This window comes from Pteropus medius, unplaced genomic scaffold, assembly GCF_902729225.1.
Source record: "Pteropus medius unplaced genomic scaffold, Ma_sr-lr_union100, whole genome shotgun sequence".
Taxonomy (NCBI): Eukaryota; Metazoa; Chordata; class Mammalia; order Chiroptera; family Pteropodidae; genus Pteropus; species Pteropus medius.
The window spans coordinates 12,698,545-12,710,439 of record NW_024349799.1 but is presented as its reverse complement, the minus strand read 5'-3'; the positions used below and the strand labels follow the sequence as shown (position 1 = coordinate 12,710,439).

General features: G+C 50.2%; 3 protein-coding genes across 4 annotated transcripts; 2 read left to right on the top strand and 1 right to left on the bottom strand.

Moving 5' to 3' along the window:
• Positions 1-154: 154 nt before the first annotated feature.
• On the top strand, positions 155-3,067 carry VTN (vitronectin). Its single transcript, XM_039886075.1, has 8 exons — positions 155-316; positions 410-529; positions 606-929; positions 1,005-1,144; positions 1,405-1,561; positions 1,734-1,886; positions 2,340-2,666; positions 2,864-3,067. Exons 1-8 carry the CDS (start codon positions 253-255, stop codon positions 2,974-2,976), a joined length of 1,398 nt encoding a protein of 465 aa, XP_039742009.1. The 5' UTR covers positions 155-252; the 3' UTR covers positions 2,977-3,067.
• A 463-nt stretch (positions 3,068-3,530) lies between these two features.
• SEBOX (SEBOX homeobox) lies at positions 3,531-6,396 on the top strand. The gene is made up of 4 exons (XM_039886537.1): positions 3,531-3,556; positions 4,146-4,420; positions 4,579-4,739; positions 4,906-6,396. The coding sequence occupies exons 1-4, from the start codon at positions 3,531-3,533 to the stop codon at positions 5,284-5,286; spliced, it is 843 nt and encodes a 280-aa protein (XP_039742471.1). The 3' UTR covers positions 5,287-6,396.
• Positions 6,397-7,569: 1,173 nt separating this feature from the next.
• VMA12 (vacuolar ATPase assembly factor VMA12) lies at positions 7,570-11,887 on the bottom strand. Of its 2 annotated transcripts, XM_039886081.1 has the most exons (6): positions 11,632-11,884; positions 10,498-10,571; positions 10,082-10,171; positions 9,549-9,591; positions 9,224-9,336; positions 7,570-8,918 (listed from the first exon to the last, which is right to left on the bottom strand). In XM_039886081.1, exons 1-6 carry the CDS (start codon positions 11,840-11,842, stop codon positions 8,823-8,825), a joined length of 627 nt encoding a protein of 208 aa, XP_039742015.1. In that variant the 5' UTR covers positions 11,843-11,884; the 3' UTR covers positions 7,570-8,822. The 2 variants fall into 2 exon arrangements, with proteins under 2 accessions (XP_039742015.1, XP_039742013.1); XM_039886079.1 differs by lacking the exon at positions 9,224-9,336 and having other exon boundaries at positions 11,632-11,887.
• Between the last annotated feature and the right edge of the window lie 8 nt (positions 11,888-11,895).

Here is an 11,895-nt window from a genome sequence, read left to right as displayed (position 1 = left end):
CAAGGATCCTATTCACAGCACTCCCAGGCCCAGAGTTCCAGGAATGTGACCCTGTGTTACACCAGCCTCTGGGGTCAGGGATTTGGTGACTGGGCTGGAGGTTGAACAAACAGAGCAGCAGAAAAGACAGCTCCGCTTCTCTGGTTCCCTACCTCCCTGTCCCCGCCTCTTCCTCCCTTCCTCAGGCGTCAGAGCAGAGACCGCAGAGAGCACAGAACCCAGTTCACCGAGCGTAGAGCTAGAGGCCCTACCATGGCACTCCCAAGGCTTCTTCTGGTGCTGGCCCTGCTGGCGTGGGTTGTTCTGGCTGAACAAGGTGCAGAAGGGTGTTGCTGGCCATTTGGACCAATGTAGGGTGGGTGAGGATGACCGGGGCTTGGCTGTGCCAACTGACACCCCCTCCCCACAGAGTCATGCAAGAACCGCTGCACTGAGGGCTTCAATGCCGACAAGAAGTGTCAGTGCGATGAACTCTGCTCTTACTACCAGAGCTGCTGCGCCGACTACATAACAGAGTGCAAGCCCCAAGGTGCGTTCAGAATGGCTGGGTGGGCCTGGGGTCCCCTCTGCAGCTGGAGACTCATCACCACCCACTCTGCCTGCAGTGACTCGCGGGGATGTGTTCACTCTGCCAGAAGATGAGTATGGGGTCTTTGACTACCATGAGACCACCATAGACAACACCAATGTTCATGTACAACCGGAGAACCCTACCCTCAGCCCTGACTTGCAGGCCGAGGGTGAAAGGATTTTTGAGCAGGCACCTGTTCTGAATCCTGAGGAAGAGGCCCCAGGACCAGAACAGGGGCCCCTTAGGCCTGAGAGCACTGATCAAGGTATCTCCAGGTCCCCAGCAGAGGAGCTGTGCAGTGGGAAGCCTTTTGATGCCTTCACTGACCTCAAGAATGGTTCCCTCTTTGCCTTTCGAGGTGACTCAGGGGCAAGTCTTGGGGGTGGGTGGCCCCAGGAACTTGCCATTTCTCACACAGCCTTCTCCACTCTAGGGCAGTACTTCTATGAGCTGGATGAAAAGGCAGTGAGGCCTGGGTACCCCAGGCTCATCCGAGATGTCTGGGGTATCGAGGGACCCATTGATGCTGCCTTCACCCGCATCAACTGTCAGGGGAAGACCTACCTCTTCAAGGTGTCAGGCCCAGGGGCTCTGGGTCAGGGTCAAGGGTATCCAGCCAGGGGTTGAAGGCTGTTTTGCCCAGGACCGCGGTGGGCAAGAAGGCTGGATCTCGACCTGTGGGCCTGGGCTGAGGCTCTCTGAAGACAAGGAAACCTAAGGTTCCAGGTCCTGGGTGACAAGCCTGGAACTGGGATGCTGCCTTGGGTGGGGGATTCTGCTTCTGTGTCCAGTCAGACACCTCCTCATCCCTCTTCTCCTTTCATACCCCTTAGGGTAGTCAATACTGGCGCTTCGAGGATGGTGTCCTGGACCCCGATTACCCCCGCAACATCTCTGAAGGCTTCGAGGGCATTCCAGATGACGTAGATGCAGCCTTGGCCCTCCCTGCTCATAGCTACAGTGGCCAGGAGCGGGCCTACTTCTTCAAGGGTACTCAGTGGGTAGAGCGGGGAATGAGCAGGTAGTGGAGCAGTCTTAGTTTTCTTCCACGCTCCACTGGGGATAGGCCTCAGATGATCCCCCTGCCCCCACATACACCAGGAGCTCCTAACTTCAACAGCCTTGGGGCTTTCCAGCCTTGCTTACGCCTACCCCTCCTCAGGCAAACAGTACTGGGAGTACAAGTTTCAGCACCAACCCAGTCGGGAGGAGTGTGAAGGTGGCTCCCCGTCAGCTGTGTTTGAACACTTTGCCCTGCTGCAGCGGGACATCTGGGAAAACATCTTTGAGCTTCTATTCTGGGGCAGATCCTCTGGTATGGAGTGGGGGCAGGTCTTGTTTCTCCCTCAAGAGGGCTGGGATCCTCAGGGCAAGGGGAGGGCTGGTCTGGCCAAAGGGGCTGTGATTGTGGAGGTATCAATCAAAAGTTGTTTGCTCTGGCCAGACTTTGCTTCTGTTGATCTTTGCGGGGAAGCTTACCTTCACCTGAACCCCACACCTTGGACTTTGCCTAACACAGCCAAAGGCATGGCCAGCAGAAGGAGGGGCTGTAGCTGAAGCAAACTGAGAGGGATATGGTAAAGGGAGACTAGGGGAGAGAACACTGAACAGGGAGTCAGAAGGCCAGGGTGCTGGGCACTGCCACTAGTTTGCTGTGTGTTCTCAGGCAAGGAACAGCCTGTCCTTGGGCACCTGATGAATTCTAAAGGCTCCACTGGGGGCAGGGTCTGGGCCCCATGGCTTCCCATTATCCCCTTCCTTGCCACAGGTGGTGCCGGACAGCCCCAGCTCATCAGCCAGGACTGGTCTGGTGTACCTGGGCAGGTGGACGCAGCCATGGCTGGCCAGATCTACATCTCAGGCTCCGCTCCCAGCTCCTCCCGGGCCAAGAATGTTAAGTTTAAGCGTCGCAACCGTAAACGCTACCGCTCACGCCGTGGCCGCAAGAACTTCAGTCGGAAATCCCGTTCAAGCTGGGATTTGTTCTCCAGTGAAGAGACTGGCCTGGGAGATTACAACCTTGATGACTATGAGACGGCCTGGCTTGTGCCCGCCACCTGCGAGCCCATCCAGAGCGTCTACTTCTTCTCAGGAGGTGGGAGTCCCGGCCATCCCTGGTTCCCATGAGCTGAACACAGCGCTTGGAAAGTGACTCCAGAAAGCCCAGCCAGGAGTCCTTGGCTGCATTATGATATTCAGTTACTCTTCCAGGGAGACATGGGTCTTCTTTCTCAGGGCAGGAGTGGATAGGGCCAGGCTGGGTCTCACATATTCTCTCAATCTCTCTTCCAGACAAGTACTACAGAGTCAACCTTCGCACACGGCGAGTGGACACTGTGAGCCCTCCCTACCCACGTAACATTGCCCAGTACTGGCTGGGATGCCCAGCCCCTGGCTTCCACTAGGAGTCTGAGCCTACACAGCTGGGCCCTCCACAGCTCCGTCCTCCAACCTCCCCCTCTCAGCTCAATAAAGATCCCTTGGCCCTGAGTTTAAGAGTATTGTCCTGACTGGCGTGGACAGGCAGGAGGCAGAGATCTGCCTGGGTAAAGAAGGGGAAGTTGGGCTATGGCTTGGGGGAGAGGACAGAGAAAAGCCTCTCTGTGTCCAGTCCATGTTGGGCTCAGGCCCTCTCTGTGAACTACGAAAGCTGTGGGCTGGGGAAGGCCTCATGAGTGCTAGCCTTCCTCCTGAGCTAAGCAGCCCCCAACAACCCACCAGCAGCTAAATTGGAGCTTGAACCCCTATGATGATAACAGGAGTTGCCAGGCTTCCCATCCCAGCCCTCGGTTTGCTTTGCTTCTTGGAGTTGACCAGGGTCTTGGACGAGAGGGAAGGGTCGGGGGAGGGGGGCGATGAGGTTCTGGTTCAGTTTTTCTGCCTATCCTGAGCCAGAAATGCAGTTAGCTCAGATGCCTGAGTCCCTAGGGGAACTGCTACCCCCAAACCCACTGTTAAGATGAGTCGTTCTGTCCTGGGTCTGAGGTACAGGGCACTGAGGTTAAGAAGAGAGGGAAGGGCAGGAACTCAAAGGATTAATTCAAACACACCTACTCTTCTTAGAAAGTACCGCAGAAGACTTCCAAGGACAAGTACACTGTAAAAACAAACATCCTTCTTAAAACTTCTCAGTTGTACCTGTAGAACCTCCTCTGGTTCCAGGTTTTTGGACTCTAAGAAGCCCACCTGGGCTCGAGGGGCAAGAGAGAAAGGGCTAGATGCAGGCGAAGATCTAAAGTAGACCCGAGGGAGATCTAGTGGTGACAACTGCTCCCCAGCCCTGCTGAGGGTGGGGTGGCTCCGTCTCATCTGCTGTCCCCTACCATCCTCTTTGTCCTGTCCAGCCCAGCAGCCCAGTCCTCAGTTGTGGGACAAGACTCCACCCACTCTCTCCTGAAGGCAGCCAGCGCCAGGGTTGAGCGCTTCAGAAGGGGCAAGTGGAGCACTGGGAGCACTAGAGAGGGGGATCTTTTAGACTTCCTGGTTGGAGTTCTGGGATGATTTACATGAAGTATAGGATTTCAGACAGTTTGCAGTTCGAGGAGCAGGGCTGGGACCGGCTTCCTTTGTGAAGCCTGGAAGAGCAGGCCCCCCCTCCCCGCAATTTTACTCCACCCATATCCTGCCTAGCCCCAACACTGCCCTTAGCTACCTATCTTTCCTTCCAGACTTCTCTGCCTCTCTCTAACTGGACACTAAACCTCTCCCCTTTTGGAGGCGGGGCCAGGCCTCTTAGCAGGATAAAACCCCAAACGGAAGGGTGTGGTTTGGGCACAGCCCTGGCATGGCCTGCTGGCTCCTCACTCTCTGCCAGCTCCATGGCCAGCCCTGTGAATGCATCTCCAACAGGTGATCTGCTGGGAAAAGGGTGGGCAGGGGAAGGATGTGGGGAAGGTGCGATAGGGAAGATGTGGGTGAATAGGTGTTTTAGGGTCTGTTGGGGGCTTTGAGGTTGGGACAGAGGCTCTCAAAGGGAGTTCTAGCTGGACCCTCACCTCGGCCCGCAGGCCATGCCAGTGGGTTGGGTCCCCACCGGAGAAAGCGGATCACCTTCAGCAAAGGGCAGCTGCTGGAGTTGGAGCGGGTATTTGCGGCACGGCCCTACCCTGACATTGGCACCCGTGAGGACCTGGCCCGGGTAACCTGCCTTCCTGAGGCCAAGATACAGGTGAGCTGTGACCCCCTCTCAGGGTGGAAGTACTCTCACACAGCCAGTTTCTGGGTTTGATCCACAGCACCTTCTCTCTGGGTATCCTGCCTCCAGCTTCTGCTTTCCCTTACCTGGGGGAAGGGGTATTACAGCGAGAAGAGATTCCTTCTTCTTCCCTTACCAGGTGTGGTTCCAGAACCGGCGGGCCAAGAGAATCAAGACTAGAAAGCCAGGACGCCTAAGTCCAAGGCCTGAGGCCCCTCAGAGACTCCATTCCCTTCCAGACACCCTCCAGCAGTCCCGGGAGCCCCAAACATTAGGCCAGCTTCAACCCTCTAGCAGCACACCTCAGTGCACCTCAGTGTGTCAACGTGTCTCCTGCCTGCCTCCTGGCTTGGGTCCAGGGCAGGACGGGGTAGGGGCTAAAGCTGTAGCCCCATGGGGACCAGCTGGGGCTTCAGGGTTTCACCTTCCTTCAGAGCGACCTCCTCCCCAGACTTCACTGGGCAGCCTGTCTGACCTCATCTATGCCTCAGCCATTGTCACTAACCTGGACCATTCCTAATCTAAGTCCAGAATTTGCAAGGCCCTACCTCTGGCCCCTGCAGCCCACCCTACCCTTTAGGATCGAACACATGAGTAGATTGTAGCTCCTTCTTTTACACAAGGGTGTTCTCTTGTGGGAAGGAAGTTTAGCTCAGGGAGGAATCCCTCGCTATGACTATCTTCCAGGCCAGACTAAATGCAGGTCCTATGGAGTGACTGGGGCCTGGCCCTGCTTCCCAGCACCCTGTACCTCTTGAGGAATAAGGAAGGGGTCCATGTTTTCCATCTCTCCTGCTAGACCTGGTAACCCAATTCTTCTCACCCCAGCTGACGACACCTCCTCCCTCTAAAGATTGGGCAGCTGCCCCTCACCTTCAAGGTAGTACTAACTGCTAAGTGAGCTAGAAGATGTGATTGTTGATCCTAATTCTAGACTGCTAGAGACCAACCCTTTTATAGTTCAGGGGCCCTTCTCCTGACCTCCTACCACTGGGACAAATTAATCAGAACCACAGATCTGAAGAGGAAGTTGATATTAAAATAATAAAGTAGAGATAGCCCAGGGCTTACGCTGATTTAATTTTCATAAAGATCAGATTGGCTGCCCTCTGACGTGGGGCTGTGGAGAAAACCTAATAGATTTAGAATGGGATGGGGGGAATGTGTGTGCGCTTGTGACAGCACTGGGTTTTGGTATCACTGTCATCTGTAATACCAACTAATCTCCAAATAAAACCCAAACTCTGTACCTTAATCTGGATTGTTGTGTGGTGCAAATAAATGTGGATGAGAGGGCTGTTTGCTTTTGAAATTTATCTCTATCACCTAATCCCTAAATAGGCCAAGTTCTACATAGATGCTGGGTGGGATGTATTACCCAGGCTCCTAGGGATTAGTTAAGAGGAATAGTTAACTGAAGGGCTTAGGGCTCTTGCTGACAGACCCTGGGTAGATGGGATCCTCTACTGGCAACCCCTGCTCCTGGACTCACTGGTTCCAGAACACTCCAGCTGCCTCCACTTCTGGAGCTGCTCTGCTTCAGAGAGAAAAGCATGGAGTTTGCAATGAGATTCAAATCCTGGCTGTGCTATGTCTCCTCACAACTCTCTCAAAGTCTACAAGCCTGAAAGCAGGGATATTTGTCTCTTCGTTTTCGGAAGGAGAGCAATAACACAGGTGAAGGGCTTCACATGGTGTGTGACACATTGTAAAAGCTCTCAATACACTAGGTCCCCCCTCCTCTCCATACAGCAGGCCATGAGAAAATGAGAAGGCCTAAAACTTCTTGTTCCTCTGGCCTCCAGCCAAGCTCTCATCTTTCTCCCTGGGAAGCCCTGGACCCAGACTGCACCAGGGAAAAGCAAGGCCTGGTGAGGCAGAGGAAGTGGCTGACAGCATATAGACTTCCCCCTTCTGTGATGAGAAGTGAAGGACAAGTCACCCGATTCCTATTTCTAACTGTGCCCTTGCACCTGGAAACCACCTTGTATAGTGGCCATTTCCTTGGCAGGAACTAGATTGCTTCCCTCTCTCTCCCCAGAAGCAGCACAGTACTTGGCCCATAAAGGACCGCTAAATAAGTGCTCAATGCCACAGAAGCCTTTCAGTTGGTGAGTAGAGGGTTGGGATCAAGTAAAGACCCCATTTTAATGACAGGGGTGTGTATGTGGAATGACCCCCATCTCATCATGAGAAGACACCCTGCATCAGAAGCCGTTTGAGGCCTGCTCTTTACCTGAAATTTGGAAGTATTCCAACCTGAATCCAGGTACCTAGAGGATGTGAAAGCTTAAGTATATGTGGTCCCCTGGCCCAAAGAGTTCAGCACAGGTAAGTACAGCCAGGAATCTCTACAAAGCTTCAGAGGAGCTTTTCGACTTAATCTTAAAAAATAGTTTTAAGTGCTAGAAACACTGTAGAATGCCACCTACATTCTTTCTCACCATTGACGCTTCTTCCAACCAACAACAGAAAGCTTAAGATTTCTCAACAAAGTGATCTATGGAGAACAGAAGGGCCTAAAACCTGCCTTTCTCGCATAGAGTATTGCACTGAGAGGCTCAGACTTGCTATATATCAAGAAGAAACGGGCAAACGTTGTAGAGCAAATGCCTATTGAGCCAATGAGTGTACAATTTCTAAGAACTGAGCTCTGGAAAAAAAGAAAAGACCACAGGAGCTCATGCAGTGAAGGAATAGAAAGATGGTGTCTACCATTAGCAGCAGACCTTGCACAATTCTCAGAACTATGAAAATCTTTGGGCTTTGTGTTGTCACAGATTTGAAATAAAAATACACTGAATACAATAAATATTTATTGGATAAATAACTAAAACTGATATCATTTTTAAATGCCTTATACAGATATATCATCAGATCACCAATCTAAGTTCTAGAAGTTTAGTATTACACAGAGACTTCAGGACCACCTAGCAGGTCTTTGGCTCCATTTAACAGAGCAAGAACCACAGTGGGTCATTTGATCTCTCTCAGTCCGTTTTGTCTTCAGGAAAAGGGGCCTAAATCATTTCCTTTTCCAATCTCTGGGATTGTTGTAAAGACCAAAAGAAACTATGTAAAATAGTCAACTGTGAGCATTTACACACTATTTTTTATACTCACTCAAAAATGTTTAAGAACCCACATAAAATATCCTACTTCAGGCTTACGTATAACATGCATACACATCTGTAATGTGTACATTATGTATACATATTTACGTGTATGCTTATTTCCATTCACATATACATATATGAAAATAGGTCCTGTCCAAAAGGAACGTCTCCCTTTACTAGTTGAGATAATCCACAGTAGGCATACTCTCCCCACAAACACAAACAAGTACAAGGGATTTTGCAATTAAAAGCAGATATACTGTTTTGCCATCTGAATTGTTTTCATTTAGGAGACAAGGGTGACAGGAAGATGGGAAGTTTAAGGAGGGCTGGTGAGTGATAGAGACAGGCAGAAGCATTTAGAAAACCTGAAAAAGGCAAGCAGAAGGAAGAGGATGAAGACAGAAACTAAGATTCCAAAAAGGTAGCTGCTTTCTTTTCAATTCTGCCATCCTGTACCAACCTGTTTTTCTCTTATTCGGTGTCCTCTGATCAGTTCCTCTTCCAGCACAAACTGGAGAAAGAGAATCCTTTTCGCTTTCTTGGAGGCTTCAGAGCTAAGTTACAGGTCTGCATCAAGGATGTGTGGAGCAAGGATGACGATTTATTTGTGCACTTGGGCAAGTTCAAGGCAGTATGGTCCACTTCTGGTAAGGCCTGGATTCTATTTACTATTGATGGAAAAAACCCGTCCCCAGCAATGCCCAGAACATATTGGAGAAGGCAGATGGGCACCAGCGTCAGGAGAATATACTGACAGACTTCTGGCAACTGACAGAGGATGGGGCTCCCTACAGAAAGAGCAGGTAGCCTTGGCTCGGCCCTGACCAACCACAGCTGAGTATAAAGAGCCTGATGGGTAGACGGAGAGTCAGTGATAGGCAGCTGGGAGCCTGGAGCTCCTCCAAACCCTCTCCAGACTTCAATGATGAAGCACCAGTTATATCTCTCCCAACTCGCCTTCCATTGCCCGCACCATGACATACAGCTCGGCCAGACCCACCACAGAGGCGACGATCAACGCAGCCAGTACCCGCTGGGGAGAAAAAAAATCAGACTCAGGGGATGAAGGCCAGTCTCCAGCTCTGAAGCCTCTAGCACCTCCAATAAGGATGAAGAGGACCCCAACCCAGCCCATTGTTGGGGGGAAGGGAAGAAAAGAGGATTCTCTTGAGGCTATTATCTATCCCCATGACTACTGGAAAGCTCGACTGCTCCTCGTTCATTGTACAAATATTTTTTCAATATCTAATCTATGCAATGCATTTTCACATATATCCTCCCTATCCTACCAATACCTCCACCACTTGGAGCACCCTATCTTGCCCAGTGCTTACTCACCGAGGCCATTTCTGTGAAGACATACTGGCTTCCAAGATAAGTACAGACAAAGGCAGCTGCCACCGTGACAATGAAGTTGAAGATGGTGATGACCAGAGCTTTCACTGACCTCACTTTGGGAAAAAACCCAGGGAAGAAACCTTTAGGTCAGCATCCTCTAAGAGGCCCTCTTATCTCATGGCTGCCTCCCCCCATCAACTGGGTTTCCCTCAAACAGCAAGCCTCAGTAGCTCAGGCTTAACCCCAGAGCATTGGAGTGGGAAGGAATGCCATGACCGACCCTTCCCAGGGAGATCTTTTAGCAACTGATTTCCTAGTACCTCACCTTGCTTTCCCAGGTCACTAAGAATTGCACCATGCCTTGAATCCTGGGAAAAAGAAAATGCAAGTGATTTCAGAATGGAAGCAGTTCAGAGGCAATCCAGAGAGTATTCATTTTCTTTCACCAAACATTAACTGTCTTCTCCATGGATTTTTTTTTGGCTGGGAACAGTTGGATTCTTTTCGGGACCACACGTCCAGCATTTCAGAGAAAGAATATAGGCTCCTAGTACCCATATGTCCCTCTCTTGTTCCAGGGCAGGAGCATGTCAGAGAACAGTAGGGAGCCCTGTCAGAACAAAGGCTCCAAGGCTCATTTCCACCTTCATACTATTAAGAATCAGTCACTATCTCAGTCCAGAGTCTCAGTGAATGAGTTGAGAATTATTTGGTTTGCATGTAGCGCAGAGCTTCTATGGTCCCTGAAAAGTACACAAACCAAGTTTCCACATTGTTTCTTTCCTCTGTGCCTCTTCCCAGTGCAGGATCCTGCTTTCCGGGGTTACTCAGTCTACGTATTAAAGAGCAAGCCCTTACCTGACAGGTAACATTGCGGGTGATCCGCTTATATTCCTCATTGGCCAGCTGTATCTTAATTTTCTCCAGACGGGCAACTAGTTCTGGGTTCTAAGTTAGAAAAATCAAACAAGAAGAATGACATTCACAACTTGCTAGAAAACATGTCACAATCACTGGTTTCAGGGAGCAAAGCACTGCTAAGGTATCAGGAGACCCATGTACCAGTTCAGCCTCCACTGCTTTGGAAATTGTCTTCTAAGAATCTATTTTCCAATCTGTCAAACATGGAGGACAATATCTAGTTCCCCTACCCCAGCTCCCAAGGATTTAAAAGACAAATTTTCAAGCCCAAAAGTTAATCCATAAATCTGGATGTATCATGAATAAGTCCAACTGAGCCAACACCCACGCTCACAAATGTATCCCTTACATACCCTAGGAGGCTTCACCACCTCTGGGAGATAGATTTCACTGCCTTCTAGGAGCTCATGAAGGTACAATGTGGAATCTAGGAAGAAAAGATTTCCACAAACATGATGATCCATAGAGCTGAGGTCGAAGGAGTAAGATCAGAGAAAGGTCTAGTCCTTCTATTCTTTCTACCAAAATAAAGCATATTTATTCTAATACCAATTCACCTTCAGGACCATTTTCAACTGGGAATAATTTAAGACAATTCCACATACTCATCTCCGAGTGCTACACAGCTGAGTTTAACTCAGCTCTCAGTTATCCTGCCATTGTCACAGGTAATACATAAGCCATTTATATTTGCATTTAGGTTAGGTCATTTCTGTGTCTTAAAGAGGTTTTAGTCATAGTGACGCTGAGTACTCAGGACACCGTACTAGATGATCTCTAAGGTCATATTTCATTCCAAAAGTTAAGCAGTCTACCCTTTGCACTTCTAGATAGGCTACGTTAATTCTTGCAAAAGACCTTACATTGCCAGCTTGTCCTATTCTCTCTCTATATAGTTAAGGGAACTGAGGCCCAAGGAAGGAAAATGACTCCTCCAAGGGGAGTTAGTGGCAGAACTAGGACTAAAACTCAGATGCTACTCCCAGTTCAGACCTTTCGACGCAGCTTTTTATCACATTATCTAAAAATTAAAAAAAAAAAAAGTCAAGATTTGACCACGTTTGCTTTTGAGATGAAAAGAAATCTAGATTCTCAAACAGGACAAGCACGCTATGCTAAGTTGGTTTCTCAGGTGGCTTAAAAGGAAGAAACTGAACCTGTGAGGTGGTACTGGGTTAGAACGTGGACTTCCTCAAGGGTCCAGTCGGCCTACTTGGGTCTGGAAATGAAACGGAGACTCTTAAGAGAGAAGAAATTGCACAAATAAATTTTGTAATCCATGAGAAATTCCCATGGAAGTTATAGAAGGGAGTGGGTTGCCCTAGGACTTATGAGGTGACTCTTTGGTTGGCTCCATGACTGTTCAGTGGGCGAAGGAGAGTGACGGATTTTTCCCTCGGAAGAATGCTAGAGGTGGGAAAAAGATCTCAGGAGCGTAGAGACTCTGGAAAAAAGAAGGCGACTCCGGACTGGAGAATGGACCTCACCTCTTTCTCTTAGGTACTGGTGCAGATCGCGGATCAGGCGGAAGGAAACCAGGCGTGCGGGACCACTGGGGCGATCACCACCCTTGTGCTTCTTCCCCAGCGCGGCCTCAAGCTCTGCCCGCAACTTCCGGGGCAGCTGCTCTGGCTCCAGCTCCCCGCCGGGGCCCAAAGCGCGCACGAGCCGCTCACCAGCAATCAAGGAAGACGCCATTTCTACTCAACCCTACGGTCAGGTGACCCGAGTGTGCATTTCCGCCAGCCATG

Coding starts and splice junctions, on each gene's coding strand:
- VTN (XM_039886075.1), top strand. CDS start 253: ATGGCACTCCCAAGGCTTCTTCTGGTGCTGGCCCTGCTGGCGTGGGTT. Junction 930..1,004: donor TTCCCTCTTTGCCTTTCGAG/GTGACTCAGGGG, acceptor TCTCCACTCTAG/GGCAGTACTTCTATGAGCTG. Junction 2,667..2,863: donor CGTCTACTTCTTCTCAGGAG/GTGGGAGTCCCG, acceptor TCTCTCTTCCAG/ACAAGTACTACAGAGTCAAC.
- SEBOX (XM_039886537.1), top strand. CDS start 3,531: ATGAGTCGTTCTGTCCTGGGTCTGAG. Junction 3,557..4,145: donor CGTTCTGTCCTGGGTCTGAG/GTACAGGGCACT, acceptor TCCTTTGTGAAG/CCTGGAAGAGCAGGCCCCCC. Junction 4,421..4,578: donor TGTGAATGCATCTCCAACAG/GTGATCTGCTGG, acceptor CTCGGCCCGCAG/GCCATGCCAGTGGGTTGGGT.
- VMA12 (XM_039886079.1), bottom strand. CDS start 11,842: ATGGCGTCTTCCTTGATTGCTGGTGAGCGGCTCGTGCGCGCTTTGGGC. Junction 9,592..10,081: donor CCCGCAATGTTACCTGTCAG/GTAAGGGCTTGC, acceptor TCTTTTTCCCAG/GATTCAAGGCATGGTGCAAT. Junction 8,919..9,548: donor TAGTGACCTGGGAAAGCAAG/GTGAGGTACTAG, acceptor TTTTCTCCCCAG/CGGGTACTGGCTGCGTTGAT.